General features: G+C 34.4%; 5 protein-coding genes across 5 annotated transcripts; 4 read left to right on the forward strand and 1 right to left on the reverse strand.

Annotated features, from left to right (window-relative positions):
* The first annotated feature begins 177 nt into the window (after window positions 1-177).
* On the forward strand, window positions 178-833 carry LOC9322869 (defensin-like protein 226). Its single transcript, XM_002886757.2, has 2 exons — window positions 178-322; window positions 413-833. The coding sequence occupies exons 1-2, from the start codon at window positions 256-258 to the stop codon at window positions 619-621; spliced, it is 276 nt and encodes a 91-aa protein (XP_002886803.1). The 5' UTR covers window positions 178-255; the 3' UTR covers window positions 622-833.
* A 433-nt stretch (window positions 834-1,266) lies between these two features.
* On the reverse strand, window positions 1,267-6,335 carry LOC9322870. The gene is made up of 12 exons (XM_021035223.1): window positions 3,839-6,335; window positions 3,633-3,761; window positions 3,411-3,545; window positions 3,278-3,324; window positions 3,021-3,172; window positions 2,823-2,923; window positions 2,506-2,700; window positions 2,215-2,421; window positions 1,978-2,125; window positions 1,751-1,881; window positions 1,582-1,671; window positions 1,267-1,490 (listed from the first exon to the last, which is right to left on the reverse strand). The coding sequence occupies exons 1-12, from the start codon at window positions 5,858-5,860 to the stop codon at window positions 1,407-1,409; spliced, it is 3,441 nt and encodes a 1,146-aa protein (XP_020890882.1). The 5' UTR covers window positions 5,861-6,335; the 3' UTR covers window positions 1,267-1,406.
* Window positions 6,336-8,674: 2,339 nt separating this feature from the next.
* On the forward strand, window positions 8,675-9,462 carry LOC9324376. Its single transcript, XM_021035306.1, has 2 exons — window positions 8,675-8,931; window positions 9,120-9,462. Exons 1-2 carry the CDS (start codon window positions 8,692-8,694, stop codon window positions 9,408-9,410), a joined length of 531 nt encoding a protein of 176 aa, XP_020890965.1. The 5' UTR covers window positions 8,675-8,691; the 3' UTR covers window positions 9,411-9,462.
* A 25-nt stretch (window positions 9,463-9,487) lies between these two features.
* Window positions 9,488-10,666, forward strand: LOC110230948. The gene is made up of 4 exons (XM_021035310.1): window positions 9,488-9,665; window positions 9,804-9,946; window positions 10,031-10,115; window positions 10,217-10,666. The coding sequence occupies exons 1-4, from the start codon at window positions 9,592-9,594 to the stop codon at window positions 10,302-10,304; spliced, it is 390 nt and encodes a 129-aa protein (XP_020890969.1). The 5' UTR covers window positions 9,488-9,591; the 3' UTR covers window positions 10,305-10,666.
* A 9,448-nt stretch (window positions 10,667-20,114) lies between these two features.
* On the forward strand, window positions 20,115-21,321 carry LOC9322875. The gene is made up of 6 exons (XM_002886763.1): window positions 20,115-20,246; window positions 20,334-20,601; window positions 20,684-20,786; window positions 20,867-20,991; window positions 21,114-21,198; window positions 21,282-21,321. The coding sequence occupies exons 1-6, from the start codon at window positions 20,115-20,117 to the stop codon at window positions 21,319-21,321; spliced, it is 753 nt and encodes a 250-aa protein (XP_002886809.1).
* Window positions 21,322-25,726: the final 4,405 nt, after the last annotated feature.

Consider the following 25,726-nt stretch of genomic DNA (forward strand, 5'->3'; position numbering starts at 1 on the left):
TTTTGGATGTGAATGGATTAGAAAATTAAATTTTGCATAGGAGAACTGTTCAAAAAAAAAAACTAAAGACCGATTCCATCGGTTTCGTAGACTTGGCTCCATCTTTCTTTTTTATATGTTTCCCTAATTAGTAGCAACATCTAATTTTATCGTGTCTTGAGTATATTTATTATGAGTGTTGCTCATAAAAAAATAAATTTAAACTACAAATATTTGCTACTAAAGGAGACAGTCAAATTTATCATTTTGTGAGTCATGAAATGCGGTGTTCTGTTTATGGTTTCTTGTCTTCTCACATTCCTCGTTCTCAGCCATGTTAGAGGTAATTTTACTTTTATTTCGCATTGTCAATTGTTTTATCTTAATAGTTTTCTAATTTGGAAATCTTTTTGTGGTTGACATAACTCAATAGTGGTGGAATCCAAAACAAAATGGGGATGCGACATGAACAGGTCTTTTCCTGGACAGTGCGGACCTAATGGAAAGAATACATGCATAAGCGACATAAAAAAATTGCCTGGTGCACCAAAAGATCTTGTCGTACGTTGCGAATGTTCTGCCGCTTTTGTTTGGCCGGGTCAACCTCCCCGGCGTTTATGTAAATGTCAATATGATTGTTAAGTTTTACTATATCACCATAACCAAAATCTTTTACTAATAAATAAGAGAAAAGCTATAAAGAGGTTTTGGTGTTTTAAAGTGTCAGTTTATTAATTAATCTTTTTAACGTCGTGCCATTTGATATCCAACATGAGTGATGAATGTTACGAATTCTTGTGAAAACTCTTGGAACAAACGATTCCATTTTATTACTTTTGGTGTGCTTTGGATCATACCTGAATGTCTTAAACATTTTCATGATCCTCGATCGTTGGAGCGATGTTTGAAGGCAACCGCAAGACACGGCTTAAGCACTCTGTTATCTGTTTTTCCATCTTTTTCATATAGAAGTTTATACTGTCTGTTTTTCCTAAGCTACAAATATGTTCCATATAACTCTTCAGAGATCTATCATATGCCTAGTTTTGTTGTACCATAAGATCTCACCCGTTCAAAAGCTTCAAACTTTGTTCACTCTTTGAAAATCATGATCTGCTCAGTTAATGCATCCAGGGGTCATTCTCTTCAATGTCAATAAGATTCTATACACAATCTTAACCCAGCAATATGCCAATATGTCCTCTTCTCATTTTTAGATCGCTGAAGAGAGATAGTGACTAGAACAACATTTGCAGTGCTTCCATTATACTTACAACCATAGAAATGCTAACCCAATTGGTTTCAAAGTCACTAATTCTATGTTACTCTTTCTCAAGCATCATATTAACATGTCACTGTTTATAGATGAATGGTAGGTGTCCATATTGATATAACTATGTCACACTATTTATGTCATCGATCGACGATCAAGCAGCTTCATAGAATAGAATCTCTGGACGAACCTTCCTTTCTCCACAGATTCTGACCACACTCTTCCAGTTACCAACACCCTATGGCATCACCACACATATCAATAATGTCTCACCTATCTAAGTTCAAAACTCAACTCATAGAAGACAAAAGGCAACTGTTTCGTCTTACTTCTTCTCCTAAAGTTTCATGTCTGAGGCTGACCCACCGGTTCCTTTTATAAGCCATGCAGATGTGTTCTCCTTCTTCACCACAACCAATCTGCATTTTCCATATTCCGACACTGTAACAGAGAAGAGATACAGAAAAACAATAGCACAAAACTCTGTTTCAGATTTACCACTGACACAAGCCGGTAGTTAGTGTTTGGTTCTAAGCCTTCGTATAGCCTGCTGATATCTATCTCCCAGTCCAAAGCCTTAAGTGTTTCAGATATTTCTGTTTCAGTTTCATTCTTCTCCCATTCCAACACTAATGTTGCAAAACCACAAAAACAGCAACAATTTTTAGTCATACCACTATAAATGAAACGAGTAGATGAGATCACAATCATGGTCAAAACTTTACCAATTGTGAAGATAGGCGGGCATCTACTTATAATGTGGTGAACAGAGTTTATCTTTCCACATCCTCCTGTTTTAGCATCACATATCATCTCATCTTCCATACGGATCACCTTAAGGATGTCCTCAAACTTCATATTCGCAAAAGCACACTGCAAATATATATAACCACAGAACAACTTTTTAAGGAGTAGTACCAGTTTCTGTAGGAAAGACAACGAGGGAAATAAATGAAACTTACCTTTAGGTTTCTAATTGAATTTGCAGCCATAACAATTCCATAAGAACTTTGCTCTGGATAATTTGGCTTCCTTCTGCATCTTGTACAACTTATTCTTTCATATTCCTCCAACGTAAAAAGGCGAGTTACCAAGCTTTCTTTTTCTGGACTTTTCCACCAATGCCAAAACTCAAGGATGGCGACGACTACCTCATCAGCATCACTTGACTAAAAAAAAAGTAAAAGAAGAATTGAATGACATATATGAAAACTATTAAAACGTTTTAGAAGCTTATATTTATCCTCACAAACCAGGGAATGAACTTCTTCTAGCGAAGCAAGTAAGTTGCTCAGTAGGTAACTGTAGAGTCCATCTTCTTTTATCTGCTCCGAGACAACAGCAGAAAAGAAATCTTTTAGTGCACAAGGAACTTGTTCCAGGTTTCCGTGAAATGGTTGCCGATTGTGCACCAAATCCTCTTCAAGAACCTTGATGTTCAAGAGGGCCTGCAGTATCATAATTTTTTCAACGGAAATGAGTAAGCAAGGAGTTATTATATGAAAATAACGAATGAGCTGAATCAGTAGAAGATAGCTCAGATTTTTGAATCTTATTTTGGCTGCTTTACCTTTAGGGTCATGTCAAGAGCCGAATTGTATCTCGTTGCTTCTTTATGTGATGACTCCAAATTTTCAGATAGTAAATCTTCTCCAGGCATGTTTTTCATATCTTGAAGGCGGCAAATGAAAAAAAAAAATAAGTATCAGAAACTAGACGTCATATGTTTTGCATACATAGTTCAAAATATTTGTCAACTGAGAATAACCTTTAGTAGCTTCGTCTTGACTTTTAGTGTTGGATGAAATTTCGAATCGACCCCTTTCACTTGAAAGAGTACCTTCTGGTTCCGTAGAATCTTCTTCCCTTGATTTTGGTGATGGAGGAGTAACTTCCTGTTCAAGGCTGACAGAAGATTCGCTGGACATATGCAAGAACACGTTTTGCTCAGAGAAAACCTACAAAGAATTGATCAACTTGCGAAAAGAGTCTTGGAAAATCAAATTTCTCATCTAGAGTACTTACTGTACGTCATCCTGATCAATACGACTCGACATGCTCGCTGAAGTTCTCTGTTACACCATGAAGGACATTGATTCTTACAACTGAGTTATCAAAAATTCATTGAAGCAAATAAAGAATTTAGACATTCAGCGACCTTGTTGGTTTTATTTTTCTTCTTATTTGACCCTGACTTCTTCACCTTCTCTTGTTTTTCCTCGAATAAATGTTCGGCTTGTGCTGCAGCGAACTTGGTTTTGGCATCCATATCAACAATTCGATCCAACTCATCCTAGAAGAATAGACATCAGTTATAATATAAGAAAAAAATCAGAGGGAAAATGACAGCTCCTTGTATAAAACCAAGTTACAAACCAACCCGTAGGAAACGTTTCAGCAGGTGAAGGATATACGAGCGGTAGTCAAAAACAGAAAGCCTGACGAGGTCGTTTAGCAAAATAATCCTTGAATTCTCAACCAGCAAAATCTTTGAATCAGCTACCGGAACCTGCAAGTCAATGTAATAATTTACGGTGACAATTTATGTTATTCTGTTGTAAATTAAAACTTAGGTCAGGATTGAACCTTGTTGGTGACCACTGATTTCAGAAGGTCTATGGACTTCAACACTATGTCATCATTGAGATTTTTATGCCCACGTATAAGAGTCAGGCAATCTTCTAGATCGGAGAATTCAAATGCCGGATGTGATGCTCCTTCAAGAATATCTCGTACTGCACATAGGCATAGTTTTGTAGTGTGAGAATCTCCGCCGTCTATTTCTAAACGCTTGTCACATTTATCGCACAGAAGAGATGCATATGTGTTCCATTGATCTTCTGGAACATTTTTTCTCCTTTTATCTTCGAGTATACATAAGTTTTTGGCGTCAGCAAGTGCTGCATCATAACTTAGGATCTGCAACTTCTTTGCATATTTGGTTCCTAAAGTCGTACACGTGAAGTGAATGACTCTCAGAACAGCCACCCATATTTCAAGATTGTGTGCCCTGATAGATCTGGGAAATTCAAAGCTCTCATCTAGCAAAGGGTAGTCAAGTAACCAGGTTATGATATCATCGCCCTGAGGATGCGTCTTAGTGTAGTGAACACTCTGATCAAAAACATCTATAATCCCTTCATCATCAAATGAAGCAATCTTGCCTCTCAGCAGTCTTTTATCCAGAAGCATAAATGAAAACTCATGGTCAAACTCGATCTTTTCTTTAACTCGCAAACGACCACATAAACTGTCTGTTGCCTTGGAAACCAATTCTGTACCATCAACCCTTTCACAGTTAATGCGTTTGAGAAGGTATAGGATTTGATTGAGTTCATGACATTCCAAAAAGCAAATACTCTGAGGTGTTTCCACTAAGCGGCGCCCAGTAAGAGTATGCTCAGAAATTTCTAACTGTGCAAGATGCTTAACCGTAAACTGCATCATCCAATCCCGAATGCTACAAGAGAGAATTTTATGCTCCCGAAACGACACAAGGAGCAACTGGATTTCTTTGAGTAACTTACTGCGTTCTTCATCCGCAGCTAAAGGCCAGTTTTTCGACCATCCATTCTCATATACAAACTCTTTCACAAATTCGAGCTGAGTCTTGATCATTTCAGCGGCAGCTACTGCATCAACAGGTTCCCAATCTGCAACCGATATCATACCAGCCCAGACTTCGTCTACCATCTGCGCCATATGCTTTTTCGTAGAAGGTTTAAATTTTGCAGCATGTTCTTGTTCAAGATGACTCTTAAACTTTTTAGGATAATAGAACTTCTGTGAACAAGATCGACACATCCAAAATTTCCATTTTCTGTTTATCTTTGCAGAATCAAGAACTTGCTCCAAAGCATCAAGTCCCTCTCTGCCATGTAATCTCTCGACATAAGCTTTTAGTTTTTCAATGCTTATTTTCATGAAGTTCCTTTTACTCTCAACATCCATACTCGCCCAATACGACCTCAATCTTTTACCCGCAGCCGTATCCGGGTCACTCCTTATACTGTCTCGAATGTTCTTTGACTCCCTAAGTTTTGGTTCAGACTTTTTTTGCAGTAACACCATTGTGTCTGCCGCTTGGATCATTGACTCTGCCGCAGCCGTATCCGAGTCACTCCTTACTCTGCCTTGAAGTTTTGGGATCATTGACTCTGCGACTAGGACTACATTCTCAAGATTACTTTTGGTATGTTCCTCTCTCAACCTCAAACCACCAAAAGAAGCAATAAAAGATAAACCTTCTTTTGCATTGTTTAAAGCTTTCCTGTAAAATGATACTGAGCCAATCAGTTTACCTAATTCTAAAAGTGCAATTGCAGAGTAAGCGTGTACCCCCAAATCTTGCGAGAAGCATTCTACAGAAGCCAACAAGAATGGGAATTTCATGTCACTGTTCTCTGTTTTAGTTCCTTGTTCATAGAAGAAAGAACCTTGTAGGTAATGAACCATTCCTGGAACCTTTTCCTTCCCACGGACTGATATCGAATCTTCGATTACCTCCAATGCCTTGATGTGATTTCCTTGAGCGAAGTAATCTTGGACAAGTTTCTTGATTTTTGCGACCTCAGGATCTTCGACTAAAAGAGGAAGAAGAGGCGCCATGTTGACGAAAGAGTAATTCTTCTCAAGCTTCTTGCGATTTCTTGGTGTCCACTCTCTAGGGTTTTTGATTCAGATAGAAACTTGTTTGCGAAGTTTTGAAAAATCAATGGAGATGATAATAACGACAAAGATGAAGCTTTAATCACGTGTGATCCACGTAACAGAGTTGTTGAAGCTTTTATCACGTGAGAAGAGAAACCCAAATCGTGGTGTCTTCTTTTTCGAACAACTCTTCTTCGATATCTCCATTGAGGAATTCTGTCGAACAACTTGTGTGCATCCTTTGTTTTGAGTAAATAACACATCTGCTTCGATTTAATTTCACCGTCCCGGAATAAACAGACAAAACCCAGAAATTGTGTGAATTAACTGATAAAAATCTAAAATTTGTGTGAAAGTTTTGAATTTGGGATCAAAGATGGTCATGGGATGATCGAAATTGGTTTATATGTTGTGTGAGAAGAAAACAAAAACCATTATATGTTGTTAATAATGGTTTTGTTTATTTTGTTGCAATTATCTTATTAGTAAAATCAAGTTATGAACGAAAAGATGAAAATTTATGTATGGTCTAAATCTCTACAATAATTATTTGAGAAGTAGAAACGCACCATATTGAAAGTTAGGGCATTGGAGGCCTGTGGTTAAAAGTTAGAATGATTTGTCCTAAACACCCTTAATGAATTGTTCTTCTCGAAATTTCTCCTTCTTCGTAATTAGGGGTATATAAGTCTAATCGTGTGTTGATCTCTATTATAATGTCCTAAACACCCTTAATTCGAAAATTTTTGTTCTTAGTTGTTAAGGGTATATAAGTCTAATCGTGTTTTGTGATGATTAGTCTTAATCACCCTTAATTTTTTTTATTTTATAGTATGATCGTTGGGGATATGGAGGTCATAATATCTCGACTTTAATGATTATGGAATCTTAGCTTAAATTTATTTGTTAATTTTTTGGATAATTCTATAATTTAGCAGTTAAAATTCGTTTTTGTTAGTTTTCTGATTTTGTTTCTAATTAAAAAGTAAAATTTCTTAAGATAATGATTGGTGTTTGCCCTAATCTTAAAGCTATATATATTGTTGATCGGCCAGAGGATTAGGTATTATTTTTCTGTGGCCATTAGATAGTTTTCACCGTTATGGTTTTTTTATATAGCTACTACGATTCTGATGAATCGAGTTGTTTGTCATGCAAATATTGTTTTTATGGACCTTTAAAGGTCGTGTGCATATTGTTTGTGTTGTTTGTTTTATTTTTTTGCATTATTCGATGATTTATTGTTTTGCTAATTTGGTGTTTTTGGTGTGTGTTTCAGTTTTGTATAACGTGGGAGGTTCCATCGACAAAGCTCTCTGACGAAGGTGGTGTTGACGAGCAAAGAGCGAGGTTTGGGGAGGTACTTCTATAGTTTTAATTTGTATATTTTTATATTTATTTACCCATATACATTTATGTGTTTCTTCCTGTTATCGTATATACTTTTATATGCGATTTTATTGCGTTTTATTTTTTAGTATTGATTTATAATTAAATTGTCAAATAGTTTTGAGTTTATGTGCAAGGTTTGACATCTTATTGTTTGATTTTCATCTTACCGTGATTTTGAAGGTACTCGATGAACTCATATCTCGGTTTGTGTCGGTTTATTGGAAACAGGTATTTCTCTTATTTGTATCTAATATGTTGGTTATTGTGGATCGGTTTTAGTTTGATATTAATTTTCTAACTTTTAAATGATGATTTGGCTTTTGTTTTTTGTATATATATTTCGCGATAATCAAATGTTACGGGTTATTCTTATTTCGTACCGTTGGCTTAGGTAACCGCTGGTGTTTCCTTCTCCCGAAGATGCACGGATGATATGTTTTATTTTAATAAGGTATTTTGTCGAATCTTGTGTATTTATTATGTAACGTAATAATCGTTTTATGTTTAATTTATATATTTGTTTCTCTGATGTTTTAGACCACACGGGATTGGCGTAGAAGAGTTGTTGCTCCGTCGTGTTTTACGGATCGCGTGGGCTTTTGTAAGCATGTATGTTTGTTCTCTTATTGTCTTATGTGTCATGACTTGTATATATAGACATCAGAATATCTTACCATTCTATAAGGTATGATTTTAATTGTTTTGTTTGTTTGTAAAGGTTTTGAGTTGGCTGAAGTATTCATTACGACCGAATATTTTGAAAGAGGTATGTTGTGTGTAGTTTACGTAATTGTTAGATCCTATGTCCTATTATTATAGATGTCTTCGTGTTTTCTAAATTATTTGTTTGTTTTCTATTGTCTACTTATTTTTTGGGTTTTTTTTTTTTTTTTTTTGATGTAGAGGACTGAGATTGGAAGCAAAGCTAGGAGTTACAGCAGTATCTATTTGTTGTTTAGTTATATTGCTAAGGGTAGTGATGTATCTGTTGATAAATACGGATCATATCCTTTGGTGTTTGGTATTGATCAAACCGTACCAAATTTTGGATCGGGGCCTATATTTGAAGACTCTGATGATGAGTAATTATTTTATTTGAATTTGTTGCTATTTATTTGGCTTCTATATATTTTATTTAGTTAATGATTAATATTCTGTTTTAAAAATTTATGTCGATCTAACTCATTATATCATATTAGCGATGGTTCTAATTATTCTTATTGGCGTTATCTATCTTAATACGGTGTGAGTTTTGTTTTGTGTATAATCTAGAGATTCACATAGTTATTAATATTATTTTGTTGCTATTCTTATGTTTTAAATAGTTATTAGGAAAAAGATATTTTTTAAATTTAAAAATTTGTGGCTATGACTGCTTATTTCAATTTCCACCGTGTATGTGCACTGTAAACAATTGTTTCATTTATTTCGAGATTTTCTATCTCTCTCTGATTCCTAAAAGAAAACTGAAGGGTCTTGGGCGGTGGTTTCGTTCAAAGATGTCCGAGCAAATCTACCTTTCTAATCTTTCTCGAGGTAGGACGCTTAAGTACGTTCGGGTGAAGATTCTGAGTCTTTGGAGGGTTCGCATCTATGGATTTAGGTGTAAAACAGAAATGCTTCTTGCCGACGAGCAGGTGCGTGTGTCTTTGTCGTTTTTTCTTTTGATCGGTTAGTTTGTTGATTTTTGGTGGATCTGCTAGATTATTTTTATAGTTTTGCTTATTTTATTATAAATCTTTAAGGATTATTTGTCTTTGGTTTGTGATTTGTTGTTTAGTTGTGTTAAGAAATATTTGATTTTTGTTGTTTTGCATGTACCTAGGGGACAAAAATTGAGGGTACAATCGGTTGTGGTCCTTTCCATAACGTTGATATGAGGGAGTTAAGGGAAGATGCGTGGTATACTATTTCTGACTTTGTTGTTTCTGTTCCGATCCGGAGGACCCCGAACACACTTCACCCTTTCCATATCAAGTTCCACAGTGATACAAAGATGACATTGATTTATGATCTCTACTCGCCCAATTTTTCTGAGTTTGCAAAATATTCTGTCATTAAGAGGAGGCTTTTGGAGGCAAATCGTCCCTTTGGTGTGTCACATTCTTTTTATTAGCTAATCTCATTTTTGGTTTCTATTATTGTTTGAAGTATCTTTAGTTTTTTATTTGTTAGATGTTCCGTGTTGTTAGAAACCTCTTATGTCTCTATTGGTATGATTTGTAGTGATATGTGTTCTTTTTGTGAGTTTGCTAGATTTATGTGGAGTTGTGGTCTATGTGTCTGAAATTAAAAGGATGACTTATGTTCCCGGAGAGTATGATGCAAGTACTGCATGCAATTATCTATATTTCCGTCTCATGGATCAGAAGTAAGTCTATGAATTTGATTTTGTTTTGGTGCTATATTTAGTCCATGGTTATTCTTGGTTTTTTTTGTGATTATGTAGAGTTTATTTAAAGACTGTCACTGATCTTAAGTGTTTTTGAAACGGTGATTAATAAAACAGAGGTAGGGAGCTGCCATGTTTTGCGCTTGGTCATTATGCTGCTGATTTTATGAATGTGTGGACAAGCCGAGGCTACCAGGCTTCATTCCGTTATCAACCTGTTTTCTGTGTGTTGCGTTTCTGGAAAGTCGATGAGTTCATGGGTATGCATTTGGTGTATTGATGTCGAATCTATTATAGATAATATATATAAAGGGCTTATTCAAATTGTGTTGATGTGGCTATAGGTGAACCTTCTATCTCCACCAGAATTGGTTGTTCTAAGATATATCTTGAGCCCACATTACCGGAGATCAAGGACTTGAGGATGATGTAAATGATTATTGTGATTTTTTAGTGTTTATATATGTAGTTTGATTTTGTTATGGATTCAAATTTATTATTTTGTTTAATGTATTAAATTTAATTCTCAGGTCTGTTTTCATAGCTAGGGTAACATGGGCTATTGAAGAAGGTGAGGATTGTGATGACGCCGGTGAAGTTGTTGATCAGAATTCTTAATGTTCTTGGTGTAAATCAAGAATTGTATCCCTATTTCCGTAGTGTGCATAAACATGGATACCCTCTTCTGTTGGTTTAATTTCTTTTTGTAAAAATCTCTTCTTCTTGTGTTATGTTATTATGTCATGTTGAGATATTTATTTGGGTTTTGTAACAATTATCTTTTGTGTTCGAGTTTTGAATATGTCTTTATCTTTAGATTCGTTGAAGTTATCTAAACTACTTTATAGATTTTCTAATTATTTTATATTGTAGATTAGCTTGTGGTAGAGATTATGTCAGATTTTTGATGTATGACTTGTGTTGTCATATCTTGCATGGTTTGTAATAATTACACAGCCGAAATATGGATAGTTGCTGTTTCCAATCATCAAATCTTCTGAACGGATAAAAACCTTTTTATTTAATTATTGATTATTCAGTAATCGATGTTACGTTAGATTGATTTCTATATTAGTTGTAATATACTTCCAATTCCACTTATTAATTCACGCTGCTACTTCTAAAAAAAAACAGAGAAAAAAAAAAATCTTCGGTTTCTTGCTTCGTCTTTTCGGATTATCGATATTTCTTATTGAAGTATCTATAACCAGTTATCAATTTTAGTTGTTTCCTTCACCATGACTTACTTCCATGATGTTTCGATTTTGCGCCCTTGTATTACGGGTTGGCACATAAGAGTGAAGGTTCTGCGCATGATTACTGTTTGCATAAATCCTCGGAATGCTCTCCGTTTGGTTCTGGTGGATGATAAGGTACTTTGGTTTTGTTCTGTATAGATTTGATTTTAAAATGCTAATTCGTGTTAGTTACTAAACAGACTATGTCGTGTGTCTAGGGTTTTAAGATCGATTGTTGGATTAATAGTGAATATGCGAAACATTATGCTGAGTTTTTGAAGGAAGATCGATGGTTTTCTTTTACGGCGTTTCGTGTTCTTGAGAACTCTGATAGGGTCAGGCTTACCAATCATCATTTCAGAATGTCTGTCTTTGGAACGACTGTCGTTCTTCCCGCCGATCCACCGTCGACTGAACCCCGTGACTCCTTTACTCCGTTCAGTTCGATAATTGACGGAACGGTTGACGAGAGTGTCTTGATTGGTAAGTTATATATAATTCTCATTTTGTTTGTTGTGTTTGGAAATACCTGTCTGAATTATAGTTGTGTCTGTTTCTTAACTAGATTTGATCGGGGTTTTGTCTGATGTTGGTGAATTGGTGAATGTCGGGACAAATCCATCAGATCTCACTGGCTTCAGACTGAGCTTTCGGATTCGTGGGCCTTGGTTAGTAAATAGATATTTTCTCCCTTTGTGAATTTTGTCTGGGTATTGTCCTGTTTGGTGTTAAATGTTAATTATATCATTTTTATTTTTGTTGTTTTGTTTGTGTTTTCTTGAATAAATATAAAGCGGGAATGCTATCGATGGTTTGGTGTCGGGACGCTCAGCGATGGAGTTCCGAAAGCACTATGACTTGTGTGTTTCGAAGCCTTTGGTCTGTATTATGCGTCTGTGGAAGGTAGACAGATATTTCGATGGACCAAAGAATGTTAGGATTGTTAACCAGGGGCTGATTTCTAAGGTTTTGCCATATCCTGATGTTCCTGAGGCTGCTGAATTTTGCACTATGTCGGTAGTCATTTCCTATGTTCATTATTATTTTATTTTTTATTTTTTTGTTTTTATATCTGATTTTTTGTTTGGCTGCTTTGTCTTAGGTCTTAATGTGTTGGTGAGACAAGTGATTCGAACTAGGACATTAACGGTGGATGTGTAGTGCGATTCGTCTGGACGTTGCCCGTGTGACTCTTTTTTGAATATCGGAAATGTTAACTGTTTGTTTTTGGTTTTGTACTCGGATCATCTTGGTTTGTATGAATATGAACTTAGAATAATATTCTCCTTTATGCGGTATTGATATATTATCGTATTGACATATGATAATCTTCTGTTTTTATGAATGATGGTATGTTTTGTAATTAGTTTCAACCATGGTCGCTAGATTTAAACGGTCATATATATAGATAGATTACATATATATATATATATATATATATATATATTTTAAAAATATATATAGATAAAAGGTTGAATTTATCTTCGATAATATTTGATAGTTTTCCGTTTTAGTGAAGATTTTATTTATGATAGATTCTGTTTTAGTGGAGATTTATCTTATCATAAGTAAATTGTTTTGATAAAAAAAAAGTAAATTGTTTTATTTAGTATGTTGATATTGTTCAATTTCTATATTTTATATTTGGGAATCTTCCTAAACTAAATACTCGCGTATATATATTTTACTTGATATATATATATATGTATAATAAATAATATTCTCGCACTTTTCTTTATTCCGCAAAATTTGTTTCTATTATGGCTCATCTTCTCTCTAATGCCATCAGGAACTCGATTCGTAAAAGAGAATGTTTTTTTAGTGTTTCTGATTTGAATCCCTTTGTTCATGAGTGGAAGATTAAAGTTAAAATACTAAGAAAATTTTATTTGTATGAGACGTTGGAACTAATATTGGTGGATGAAAAGGTAAACTAATGTATATTGGGCTTTGTCTTGATCTGTATCCAATCTAATGTTTCTTCGTAATTCTCTGGTAATCTATTATTTATCGATTGACATGCCTTTTTCATTTTTTCGTATTAGGGTCAAAAGATTCATGCTGTAATAAACAAGGAGTATGAGGATCGGCGCACTTCGAAAATTGTTGAGGGCAATTGGATAAGTATAACTAATTTTGATTTGGTTCCTGTTACAGGAGCTTTTAGACCGGTTCCCCATCGTTTTAAGATTGTATGGAACTCAGGCACAACGATTAAGGACATTCGACCGTTGTGTTCCGCTGAGTTCTTTTCGTTTGTCGCTTTCGAGGATATCAAAAGTGGTTCTTTGGACCCTACTTTATGTGTTGGTAATATCAAATTTTCTTATTGTTAATGTGTTTAGTGTAATTAATAATATTTTATCATGTGTTGATGTAGGAGATTGTTTTGCTTTTCGTTTTAATATTATCGTGTGCAATTTGATATGTAGATCTAATTGGACGTGTCGTGAGGGTTGGTAATGGAAGAGAGTCCGGCCCACCTGCTTCTGATTGGAACGAGTTATTTTTGGAACTGGAAAACGAAGAGTGAGTTTCTTTGTTGTTAAATGTTTTTTTTTACTGTTATTGTGTGTTTTGTTGTGGATATATTTATTTATATATATTAATATATAAATATTTATAACACTCTGGTCTCAAGGGGAGAGCGTTTGCAGTGTCGTTTACCAAATGAATACTCGAATGCGTTCTTTAACGAATGGAGGAATTGTCTTGATAACATCATCATATGTGTATTGAGGTTCGCGAGGCTAGAAGTTACTCGAGGTAATTCGATTGACATTTCCTGCATGTGATTTTTATTTTTCTGTCGTGTGTTGGATTTAAATATATTATTTATTTGTGTTCAATTTATTTAATGCGTTATTGTTTTTTTGTTTATTATTTGTTTGGTTATTAGATTTCTGGAGAGCTACCACTGTATACACATGTACCAGGATTTTGCTAAATTATCGATGTGTTGAAGTTACAAGAATGAGGGATGTGTTTTACGATAGACGGGAAGCAGACGATTAGTTTTCAAAATGGATTTTGTATGCTTTTGGCTTCACATTTATTACTAATGATTTCTTATTCTGGCTTTGGCATTTTATTCGAACGATTTGGTTTAAGTTCTTAATGTTAGTAGTTGGTGTATTCTTTTATGCAAACGAATTAATCGTCATACTTTATCATACAGTTAGTTAGTAAATTGATTTCTCTCTCTCTCTCTCTTTTCGGCCCGTTGTCACGCATGTGGTCCTAATAAAGTGGATTTGGAAGATGGAAATATATATGACTAATTCAAAATTTATATAGTGTTCGTGGTAAGATTTGTATATATATATTTTTTTTTTGGGTTAGTAATTGTGTACCATCTACTTTTTATTTGCTTACCTTCTTTTGTTCTTTTTATAGATGTTGTTGGTAAGGTCGAGAACGTGAGTGAATTATATTTTGTTCCTTTAGTCGGCTCCTCCCGGAGGATGTTTTGAAATCTTATTTGATTGGCGTAATCCAGAGTATGGTGTATTGTTTCTATTCGCATTTTTTAAAAAATGGGATAGTAACAAATCAACGATTTCGATAAACCTTAACTTTATACGATTGACATTATAGTACAGCAGCAATATTGCCCAGTGATGATATTGGTTTGGAATCTAGCATTCCTACAGTAAGCAATATATTCTGATAACAGAAAAAGATAGAATATCGAATCTATTATATTCTGATTAACCCAATAAAGTAAGATTTCTATATTATAAGATACTGTTATGAGATTTTTAAAATAAAATATAAGATTGTTTAGGCCGATGAAAATATAAGATTAGGGATATTAACAATATCAATTTATGCGGAAAAATAAGTTGCCTTTTTTAAAATGTGATAGTAACAAATCAACTGTTTCGATAAACCTTAACTTTATACGATTTACATAATGGTAAAAATAGCAGTTTTGTCTAGCGACAATATCGTGTGGCTATCTAGCGTTTCCATGGTGAGCAATATATTCTGATAGCATAAAAGGATATTATATCGAATTTATTGTATTCGTTTGAATCTAATTAGGTAAAATTCCAACGTTATAAGATACTGTTATGGCATTTTTTAAATATAATGTCAATTTGCGTAGACCGTGAGACCAATGAATATCCCTGACATTATTTATTAATTATTAACCTCCTTATTTGGGTATAAATAAAGGTGCGCGTGTTCCCTAAACGATCACCTCTTGATCGATTAGATAGCATTCTCTCTGTTTATTCAGTCGTAAAATGTCTCAAAATTCCTCACACGATATCACAAGTGACGTAGACCAACCGGATGTTTGTGTTGATTTTGCTGACTTAGGCCCCGGCATGGTTACTATGAGGGTTAAGGTGAGAATTATTAGGAGGTTCGTGTGTCCTGCGTATGGCGCTAGGTTCGTGGAATTCGTACTGGAAGATCCAAAGGTACATAATTATATACTATCATCAAAACGTTTATACTGTATGTATACTAATTAGTCCTTTATTTGTTTCATTAGGGTCAAAAGATACATGCTGTACTTGGTGGGGACGTCGCGCAACGGTTCTCATCTATCCTCATAGAAGGCAATTGCATAATTTTATCCGACTTTGTTGTACGAATGGCTCTCGGAAGGTTTAGACCGTCTTCGCATAGATTTCGACTTGGTTCAAACGCTCTCACTTCGGTCAATTTAATAAGGCCTTTCTCTCAAAGTGATAATTTCCATTTCGCGAAGTTTAGTGATATCAAAGAAGGACACCTAAATCCTTGCTTCTGCGTTGGTAAGTGTTGTGCGTTACATCGTTTAAAGTATTTTTAATTTGGATTGTTTATCACCCTCTGTATATTGAAACGCACAGATTTGATTGGGCGCCTTCTGGTTACTTTTGATTTCCGACGATCGGAGTCGAATCGTGTTAACCATCGCTTTTTTTTCCAGATGAAAGACCGAAGGTATGAATTAAATTCTTTATAATAATATTAAAACGGAACGGATGTGACTCATTTTCTTTTTTCGTGCTTAAGTGGTGTACGTCTAATTTTTCGATTGCCGGATGTCTTTGTTGATTCGTTTATGAATGAACGGAAGAAATGGATTGGTGATTTCCAAATTCTTATCGTCAGATTCGCTAAATTGGAAGTCGTCGAAGGTCCTACCATTGCATTGTTACAAATAATATTTATATAGATTTCCCTGTTTGTGTTAAACTTGAGTTATTTTATTTTATAGGCAACGTCACTGCTACTACAGCTTGCACGTGCACTCAATTCTTCTTTGATCATGAATGTCCTGAGTTTTTGGTGATGCGGAGGTTCTTTACCCGTAAGTGAGAACCGCTGATAGTATTGGTTACGCAGCTAATGTGCTGGTTTTATTTTTTATGCATTGATACTTGCATGTGTTTTAATTTTTACTTGGTTTTTTATTATTATACAAGTTTTGTAGGCAGAAATGCCAAGATTTTAAATATTCCAGTGACGCAATTTATATATTTTATGTTGCCATGTTATATCTAAACGTAAGTGATTTATTTTAGTCAACCGTCCCGATGTGGGATTATATCGTACTATCGTTAGATATTTGAACGTCAACCTCATCTATCGTCGTGTTTGTTCACTCATGACAGACATAAATTATACATGATATTGATAAATATATGTGCATGCGTACAAGTATATGCATTAAAAATATTGATATATATACATATCGTAGTTAATATAATGTTACTACTGTATACGTATTAAAACGTACATACACTTGATAAATGAAAGTTATAACCATATAATGACGTCCTTAATATGATATTTATGATCAATATTATTGTTATAAATCTATTTTCAATATAAGTTTGGTATGATTATAGAGATATATGTAATATTTTCCTTTTTAATTCGGATTTCGTTAAAATATGTTAAAAGTTGAATATATCTAAAAATTAAGCTTACTTTGTTTTGATCTTTCCAAAAAAGAGATTACCATTATAAAGTAGCCCTAATTACTATTTGCTTTCGAACTCAAAATAGTATAAATTGTTGCGTCGATAGAAATTACGCTTCACGGTGTCTATACTATGGGGAGGATAAACTTATTTCATGACATGAAGCGTTAAATTCTTGCAAGTATGACTGGATTCTCCGCATATAAACAAATACCAAAAAAGAAGTCCATAATTCATATAAAATGTTTTATATATTATAATAATAAACTTTATATAGAGATACATAGATTCGTAATAATAATTGTTTCTTCACTCTTCTAATATCCCATGTGCCCGACAAGCTTCTTCGTATGTTGGGTAAACAATACCTCCGTGAGTCCTGACTTCTTCGTCACATGTAGGTCCTCTTAACATTCCTGCGAGCCTTTTCAAGTGACGATTGTTGTTAATCTTACGCGAAACATACATTACTCCTCCTCTGGGGGGTCCTCTTTTCCTTGGCCTAAATTGTTTTTTGGTCCTATCCCACGTGAAATGATTTGGTATTTCGTTGAATGTTAATTGTCTAGCCATCGAGTTGATTTTATTTAGATTCAACCATGCCTTGAACACTTGATCTTCGTCGTGATTATCACCCATGATTCGGTGCCTTATGATTTGATGTATAGGTTTTGTTATATATATAAATATGCTATAGGTTTAGGTTAGATGTCACGCCGACGTGGTGTTATATATAGGGCTCCTTAAAATATAAAATCGATAATATTTAAATATAAAATATTTTAGATAATATTAAACTTTATATATATATGGTTTCCATTGTGAATATAAATTTTATATTTTTCCATTTGGCAATTATCTATAAAATTAGTTGATCGGAATGTATATATATTCCTTTATGGTATTTTTTGATTAAATAGTTATATGTTAACATGCCTTCATTTTGATAAGTTTATATCTTATTGTATCTTTCCGATTGGCAACTACAAAAAATATAAAATATTCTTAAGGTAAGTTTAAATTTTGATCAAATATAATGTCGTTCTATTGTGGATGTAAATTTTCTGTTTTTCGTTTGGCAATGTTATAGAAAAGTTAATGGAAATATCTATTTTGTTTAATAAAAAAATGTTTTATTCTATTGTTAAATGTTAATATTCCTTTGCTGTGATAAGTTCATATCTTATTGTATCTTTCCGAACAATATCTACCAAATTTAACGATGGGGATTCGTTTTGTTTTATATATATATATATATATATATATATATATAGTTTTGCGGTTGGTTCTGTTATACTAAAGTGTTTCCTTGCCTTCAGATGGCTCGTCCCCGAAGTTCCATCTGTGTATCTGATCTAATTCCTTCTATGAATGAAAGAATGATGGGAAGATTCATAATAATTAGAAGATTTCGTTGCTCTTCACGTTTGGACACGTTGGAGCTAATACTAGCCGATGAAAAGGTACCACGAGGCTATATATTAAAAGCATGCAAAATCTATAAACGTTTATGATTCGTTACTACATGTTCTATCTGAGTTTTGATTTTTTAACCGTTCGTTCGGTTGTTTCTAGGGTGACAGGATACAAGCTTCAATTGGTTTGGATTGTTTGGCTTATGATTCGAGTAGACTTGTCGAAGGAACGTGGATATTTATAAAAGATTTTGGCTTGGTCGACGCTGTTGGGTCTGTTAGGCCAACTAGGCATGCCTATAAAATTCTTTGGAATCTATCGACTTCTTTTCAGAGAACTGTGGTTACTGCTTCTGTTGACTATTTTAAGTTTGTACGTTTTGAAGATGTTCTTGCTGGTTTAGTCGATCCAAGTGTTTGTGTTGGTAAGTTTAACTCTTTTGTTTGGTATGTTCAGTAAATATTGCATGTGAACGTGATATTGTCGTCGTTTGTTTTGTGTAGATTTGATTGGTCGTCTCATGTGTGTTGGAAATTATGACGAGGATGAGGGAATGAATAGTACGTGGGAGCAGATATATTTGGAGTTAGAGAATGTTAGGTGAGTTCTAAACTTGGTTTATATATCTTGGCTGTGAGGGGATTTTGTGTAGTTGATTATAATGCTTTAAATATACCAGGGGTATTCGTATTCGCTGTCGCTTGCCGAAGGGGTATGCCACGAAATTTTTTTCTGGTCTGAAGACTTGTGCTGATAATATCATCCTGTGTGTGATGCGATTTGCTAGACTAGAGCTTTCTCGAGGTACTTATTTAAACACTAATACATTGTGTACGTGTTTATTCGTTTAGTCATGATTTGTCTATTGATATATTAGGTGATATGAGGGCTACTACTCTGTGTACCTGCACAGAACTTTTATTCAATCCTTCGTGTGATGAAGCTTCGAGGATGCGTCTTGCTTTTGCTTCTGTGGAGAGAAAACTATTTTGAACCCTTGATTTCTTATAATACTTAGTTGGTGTTTTTTTTTTTTTTTTTTTTTTTTTCCTGATTCAAAAATATCTGTTATTCGACAATTGTGTTTTTTTAAAATATCACGGTTTGCATCTTATTCCTTGACTATTTAATCGATTTTATATATATGTGCTTATTGTCTAAATATCCAGTTAGCGTCAAATATACATACCAATTAATTGTTTTAATGTTGTGTCTTCGGAAAAATTTTGACATTCAAAATTACATCCGAATATTATCTTTTAGATAACTACAATATATATAAGATGCAATATCGTGAAACGCGCATAATTTAAAAAATAGTATATTTTTGTTTTGATCGGATTATACGGAATATATATTGACATATTTTTTTACTCATTACTTTGATATGAAATATTAATCTTCAAATCTATGGGATATTGCTATATCTTATTTTATATTATCTCCAATTTCCGACATTATTACACAAGGGAGAATATTATGGTCTAAATTATTCAAGCGAACAAAACAAAGTGCCCCGTAGTGGTGGAATTGGTCAATGGGAAATTATTGTCTGATTCTTTACAGGCTAAAAGATGCCCTGTTGGTTTGGATTGATGGTACTCGATCGGTCTTGTATTTCTATGCATGGTCAAAATCTATGCGTGTCTCGATAATGTTTTTATCAGTTTTTGTGGTTTTTCCGATGCAATGCATTGTAACGATAAATAAACAATGTAATTGTGCTTGCGTTTTAATTTGAAAATATGTATTTAAAAAAAAACGTTCTTGTTTTTATATAATTGGGAATTTTTTGGTTCATATTTGCAGCACATGAAAAAAATCTCAGTCACAAAAAAAAAAAAATGGATGAGCATGTCGACGATTTAAAACCGATTAAGCTTTGTTGGTCTATCCAAGTTAAGGTTCTTAACAAATGGCGTGAGAGATCTGAAGCCGGTTATCGAACTTTACGCATGATTTTGTGTGATAAAAGGGTAATAGCATTTGTTTAAGATTATCGATGTTTATCGTATGTTGATGTTATGTTCTTATATACATTTGGCGTTCTGTTTTTATCATAGGGTTCTATGATTGAGGCTAAAATCAATTCCGAACTCATTACTGAGTATGATTCCGAGTTCAAAGATGGTGACTGGATATCTCTTCACCATTTTGAATTAGATTTGGTAACTGGGGATATGAGAACTACACGTCATGCTTATCGGATCAATTTTCTCCCTTCGACAATTTTGAATCTGATACCTGACAAAGACGATCTTCACTATACACTATATCCATCCTCTTTCCTTGACGTTTTGGATGATAAACTCATAAGAACTTACCTGATAAGTAAGTATATATAATATTCTTTGATTTTGTTCATGTATTCTGCTTTTTAATTTTTATGTTTCTTCTCTCTTTTTACCACTAGATTTGATTGGATATGTGGTTGATATCGAAGACATAAAATACTCTGACCCAAGTAAACGAAGCGCTGGTTATGCGATGACGTCTTTCAAAATTAAGGACGCAAAGTGAGACTTATTAATTCCACCTATATTCGTATCATTGCTACGTGTATAGGGGGGCTAATGTTTACATTTGTTTGTTGTAGCAATTATGTACTGCCGTGTGTTGCTATCGGAGATCTTGCTGAGCATTTTCACGATGAGTGGAAAAGGACTAGGAGTTCGCGGGTTGTTTGTGTTTTGCGGTGGTGGGGAGTCTATAAAGTTTCCGGTTTGTATCTAATTTATGTTTTGTTTATTTATAACGGCCGTTTGTCTGTATAGCTCCCGTAAAATGTTTTAAGCTGTGCAATTCTGATAATTTAATAAGCTCGATGTAACGTGTTAATTCAGGACATATGGTTATCCAATCGGTTGGTAGATGCAGTCGTTTGGATCTTGATCCTGATATGCCTGAGGTTGCTGATTTCCGAGTAAAGTAAGAAATTTGATGTTAATTTTAGGTAATTCAGCATTTGGAGTTGTTTAGGTATGGTAATTGATTTATTATTTCCGTTGTAGGTCGTCTGCTTCGACAGGCTCTTCGCGGTATAGAGCCTGAGAGGAAGTTCATGTGTTCTGGAGAAGTGCTTGAAGGGGATGAGTTTTGGATCTCCTGTTTAACTTAAATGTTTGTTGTTTTTAATTTCTATCTTTGTTGTTTCCAATTTGCTAAAAACGATCGGATTTGGATAATGTAAATCTTGTATGAAAATTAGGCTTTATCACTATAGCGTCATTATTGACTCTGACTTTCTTGCTGTTCTGTTGTGTGTAGTGCAAAATTCACAAGCCAGTTTTATAAAAAAAAAGGCTGGTTCGGAGAGTGAATATGAGATTGACTGGGGGATACCAATTCAGCGTAATTGGTAGATGTTTATCGAAACAGCGTGTCATCCATCTGTGCTATTACTTGCGCTAATATAATTGTAATACTCTATGGAACTGCGAACTGGAAGGAAACTATGTGGTTTTTTCTGTCTGATTTACGATTTGAAATTGTACTGTTATCTTTTATATTTTGTTCTTGCTCTTTGTTGGATGTCGATCAGATAACTTTCCTCTTTGTTTTTTTTTTTTGGTGGGAGGTTTATTATTTTTCCTTTTTCTATTCGGTTTATTTTGCCACCAAATACGTTCGGATTGTTTAGACAAATCACAAACTGTTATTCCGTAGTTGGGCTTTGGCCCATGAACGTAAGATTCAGTAAAATGTTAATTTTTCACATGTATAAAATCTATACATTATAATGCTGAGATATCAATTTCACAAATAAACCGGATATTTATCAACAATAAGTACATTAATATGTAGTAATATGGTCGTATTCTTATAGTAAACTAGCTCACATGTTGATTTCTGTAAGCACATCCTGATTTCCCTTTTTAGTAACTATAAAATGGTAACTACCTTAACCGGTTTTGTATATTTTCTATAATACTTTCGATTTGTCGTCGACGATATGGCAAATTATCATTTCGTTATTGGGCTCCGGCCCATGCATTTAGGGTTCTGTAAAATGTCAACTAATCACATATGTAAAAACAGATCTATATAACACCGTAGAGTTAGATTTCATCTTTCGGGATATTAGTTTATAAAATATTTAATAATCTGTAGCGATAAAGTCGTATTCCTTATTTCGTAAAAATACGAATGTTAATTCCCTTTTTTTTAGAACCCTAAAATGATAACTACCTTTAACTTATTATATAGAGATAAAATCGAATAAGTTTTTAATAATATTTGTTAACATTTATTCACGGTTTGTGATATATATATGCATGTATTTCCGGGTGGAGATATCACGGAAAAAGTATATAAATACTGGCATCGTTTTCTTTTCTTTTATCATCCAAGTTATAATATATCTTCGCTCTGCTTCGAATTAGGGATTTTGTATTTTTACGGATGGAGCCGTATCCTCTTTCGAAGCTGAATCCTGATACCAGCGAGTGGCGTATTCGCGCAAAGGTTCTTGCTATTTGGCAAGAGTACTACGATCATTATTCGACGGTTGACGTCGTGTTGGTCGATGATAAGGTATAACTCATGTTCTGTGGATTGTTGTTTTTAGTATAGTTTGCATGTATAAGTCGTAGTGTAATCATGTGTTGTGTATATCGTATCTCAGGGTGGGAAAATCCATGGTATCATACCTATGGAGCTTATGCCACAGTTTTCATCGAGAATCGTTGAGAACCGATGGATAGTGATAACAGATTTTATTTTGAGACCTGTCGTGGATGCATTGAAGCCTGTTGCTCATAGATTTGAGCTGGTATTTCATAAAAAAACATTATGCGATACTCTGCAGGAGAGATCGGGTGATGGTTTCTATGATTTCGTGGATTTTGGGAGAATCCTAAATGGGGCGCATGATACGTCCATTTGTGTTGGTATGGTTTTTATCAGTTGATTCCTTTTTTTTTTATAAATTAGTGTTACGCTTTTGTATTTCGACCGACGCTTTTATTCATGCAGATATCATCGGAAAGGCCATTAACGTTAGTAAAATAACCTCTTTTGGTTGTCACGTGTATGAGGATCAGGTGGAACATATAGTCTTTGATCTCCAGGATACAAGGTACATTATGCCACTTTGATACACAGAAGAAGTTGATCATTTATCGATCTGATTTATTTAAACTATATAACGCAGTGAAAGAGTTTTGAGATGTGTTTCAAGCATTACGGATGCTTTACCTCTTTATCGTTTGTGGATGACTGATCCGTCCGATGTTATCATATGTGTACTGCGATTTGTCCGTGTCGAGTTTAGGGAAGGTACGTAGCATAGAAGAAATAATTTATAAACATTGATTAATCATGGTTAACGTGTGGTTTCAATTTAATATGTAGGCATGTGGATATGCTCAGGGGTGCGCTGTTCGAAACTGCTGTTGAATCCTTCGATACCGGATGTAAAAAAAATGAAATCAGTGTAAGTTATATATTTGTTTGAGGTTTACTCATTTGCTTAAGATGCTGATGGGCATCGCTTTTTTCCTGCTGATACATGTTTTATTCGATTGTTTGTTTGCTTTTTGTAGCTTCTCGATCAAGCACGGTCCGGTTGCGAAGAAACAGAAGATTAAAGACTGAACGTGACAATAGATCTATATTTTAGTTTATCTCCTTATAGCTGTTGTTACGTTATGTTATCGTCTCGGTCTATCGGTCATACAAATTATTTTATTTTGGATATTTATCTTATACGTTATTAAAATAAAACAGATTTAATTTATATATTGGATTACTCACGAGCGAAAACTACATCCTATTAAAAAAAAAATGTATAGTGTCGCTAAAATTTTACTGTGTCTGGTGTTTATTCTTGGGATATTGAGATTAGAATTGCTTTTGCAATGAACAATCTTAATGAGGTATATATATATATATATATATAATCATTAAATTAATAACGATATGCGTTGTTAGCAATATTTATTTAGTTAAATTTATACCTAAATAGAAAATCCCCGGAAACCTTATCGAGTTATTTATAAAATTCATATATAGGTATATATTCGAGTTATTCGTGGATTAGGTATTTTTTGTTTCATTCATAGCATATAAATATATAGTCCCTTACGCGTCTATTCGTGTTATAATCGTCGTCATGTTTACCTCCAAAACATATGATAGTGTTTGGCGATTGAATCCTTCCAAGTACGAGTGGGTTGTCGAAACCAAGGTTCTTTGTTCGTGGACACGGCGTCTAGAAAACAGTGGCAGGCGTTTAGAGTTTGTTCTCGCGGATCGTGAGGTTTGTTTATATTATACTGTTTTATTTTTTTATAAGATAATGCTCTTGGATCTTATTTTTATGGATTTGTTCGTTGTAGGGTAACAAGATACAGTGTTCTCTATGGGGAGAGGTTTACGATAAATTTGTGTCTGTAATAGTTAGCGGTAGTTGGTTTCGGATTAAGGACTTTAAAGTTGTTCATCAGACTGGGGATTGCAGAGCAACCTTGCACCGCTATAAGATGATTCTTTTGAAAAACACTACGATTGTCAAGATACCTGGTATCGATAACAATCAGTTTTTTGATTTTGTTGATTTTGGAAGTATCTTGGACCGAAGATATTCTGACGACTTTTTGGTTGGTAAGATTTGTGGTTCTAATTGTAACATGTTATCTGTTATATTCACTGTTTTATTGACGTTTCATATTTCCGTTGTGCAAGACTTGATTGGAGAGGTTGTTGATGTCCAAACTTCTAATATCGAAGCTGAAACCAATGGAACGAAATTACGTGAGGGTTCCGTTGTTTTTAATGATAAGGGCGTCCCTTTATCTGATGAAGTTATACCAGACTATGATTATTTACTAGATAGGTCGAAGAGATACAACGAGGGTAGATTAGTCGTAGAAAATAAGGAACCTACTCGCTCCTTGAAGCGTAGTAACGAGGATGTGTATGGATTTTCGTCCACAAAACGTTTTCGTCCTCTTACTGGTGGTTATAAAGAATTACTCGAAGAAGTAGGAGGAATAAACGATCAAGGCCATGGAAGACTAGGATCCGAATTTGGTGAAGATGACGAAGAGGACGATGATGAAGAAGAAGAAGAAGACACCGAAGGAGACGAAGAAGTTGAAGAAGATGTAGATGCCGATGAAGGAGAAGGGGAATACGAAGAGGAAGAGACGTATGGGGAATTTGGTTATGATGGGGATGATAGCATATATCGCACAGTTTCTTTCTATCTACGTGACAGACGGTACATTCATTATGTTTATAATAGTTAGAGGATAAATACTAATTAATATCCTTACACATGTACTTTTTTACGTGTGAAGGAATGCTATGTTGAGATGTCGCCTGTTTGGTAAAGTCGCTTTGACTTTCTACGACACATTTAAAGAGCAAGCTGATGGTGCTGTTATTTGTGTTATAAGATGGGGACTTATTCGTTGTTATGGAGGTTTGTTTTGCCTGCTTAGTATATAAGCTG

The sequence above is a fragment of the Arabidopsis lyrata genome, assembly GCF_000004255.2.
Source record: "Arabidopsis lyrata subsp. lyrata unplaced genomic scaffold ARALYscaffold_2, whole genome shotgun sequence".
NCBI lineage: Eukaryota > Viridiplantae > Streptophyta > Magnoliopsida > Brassicales > Brassicaceae > Arabidopsis > Arabidopsis lyrata.

Bases quoted from the DNA above. Each gene is read 5' to 3' on its own strand.
- LOC9322869 (XM_002886757.2), top strand. From the start codon at position 256: ATGAAATGCGGTGTTCTGTTTATGGTTTCTTGTCTTCTCACATTCCTC. The intron at 323-412 runs GTAATTTTACTT...ATAACTCAATAG, and splicing joins CGTTCTCAGCCATGTTAGAG to TGGTGGAATCCAAAACAAAA.
- LOC9322870 (XM_021035223.1), bottom strand. From the start codon at position 5,860: ATGGCGCCTCTTCTTCCTCTTTTAGTCGAAGATCCTGAGGTCGCAAAA. The intron at 1,882-1,977 runs GTAAAGTTTTGA...TTGCAACATTAG, and splicing joins CCCGCCTATCTTCACAATTG to TGTTGGAATGGGAGAAGAAT. The intron at 1,672-1,750 runs GTAAATCTGAAA...TGGAAAATGCAG, and splicing joins ACTACCGGCTTGTGTCAGTG to ATTGGTTGTGGTGAAGAAGG.
- LOC9324376 (XM_021035306.1), top strand. From the start codon at position 8,692: ATGTGCACTGTAAACAATTGTTTCATTTATTTCGAGATTTTCTATCTC. The intron at 8,932-9,119 runs GTGCGTGTGTCT...GCATGTACCTAG, and splicing joins TGCTTCTTGCCGACGAGCAG to GGGACAAAAATTGAGGGTAC.
- LOC110230948 (XM_021035310.1), top strand. From the start codon at position 9,592: ATGACTTATGTTCCCGGAGAGTATGATGCAAGTACTGCATGCAATTAT. The intron at 9,666-9,803 runs GTAAGTCTATGA...TTAATAAAACAG, and splicing joins TTCCGTCTCATGGATCAGAA to AGGTAGGGAGCTGCCATGTT. The intron at 9,947-10,030 runs GTATGCATTTGG...ATGTGGCTATAG, and splicing joins GAAAGTCGATGAGTTCATGG to GTGAACCTTCTATCTCCACC.
- LOC9322875 (XM_002886763.1), top strand. From the start codon at position 20,115: ATGGATGAGCATGTCGACGATTTAAAACCGATTAAGCTTTGTTGGTCT. The intron at 20,247-20,333 runs GTAATAGCATTT...TTTTTATCATAG, and splicing joins TGATTTTGTGTGATAAAAGG to GGTTCTATGATTGAGGCTAA. The intron at 20,602-20,683 runs GTAAGTATATAT...TTTTACCACTAG, and splicing joins CATAAGAACTTACCTGATAA to ATTTGATTGGATATGTGGTT.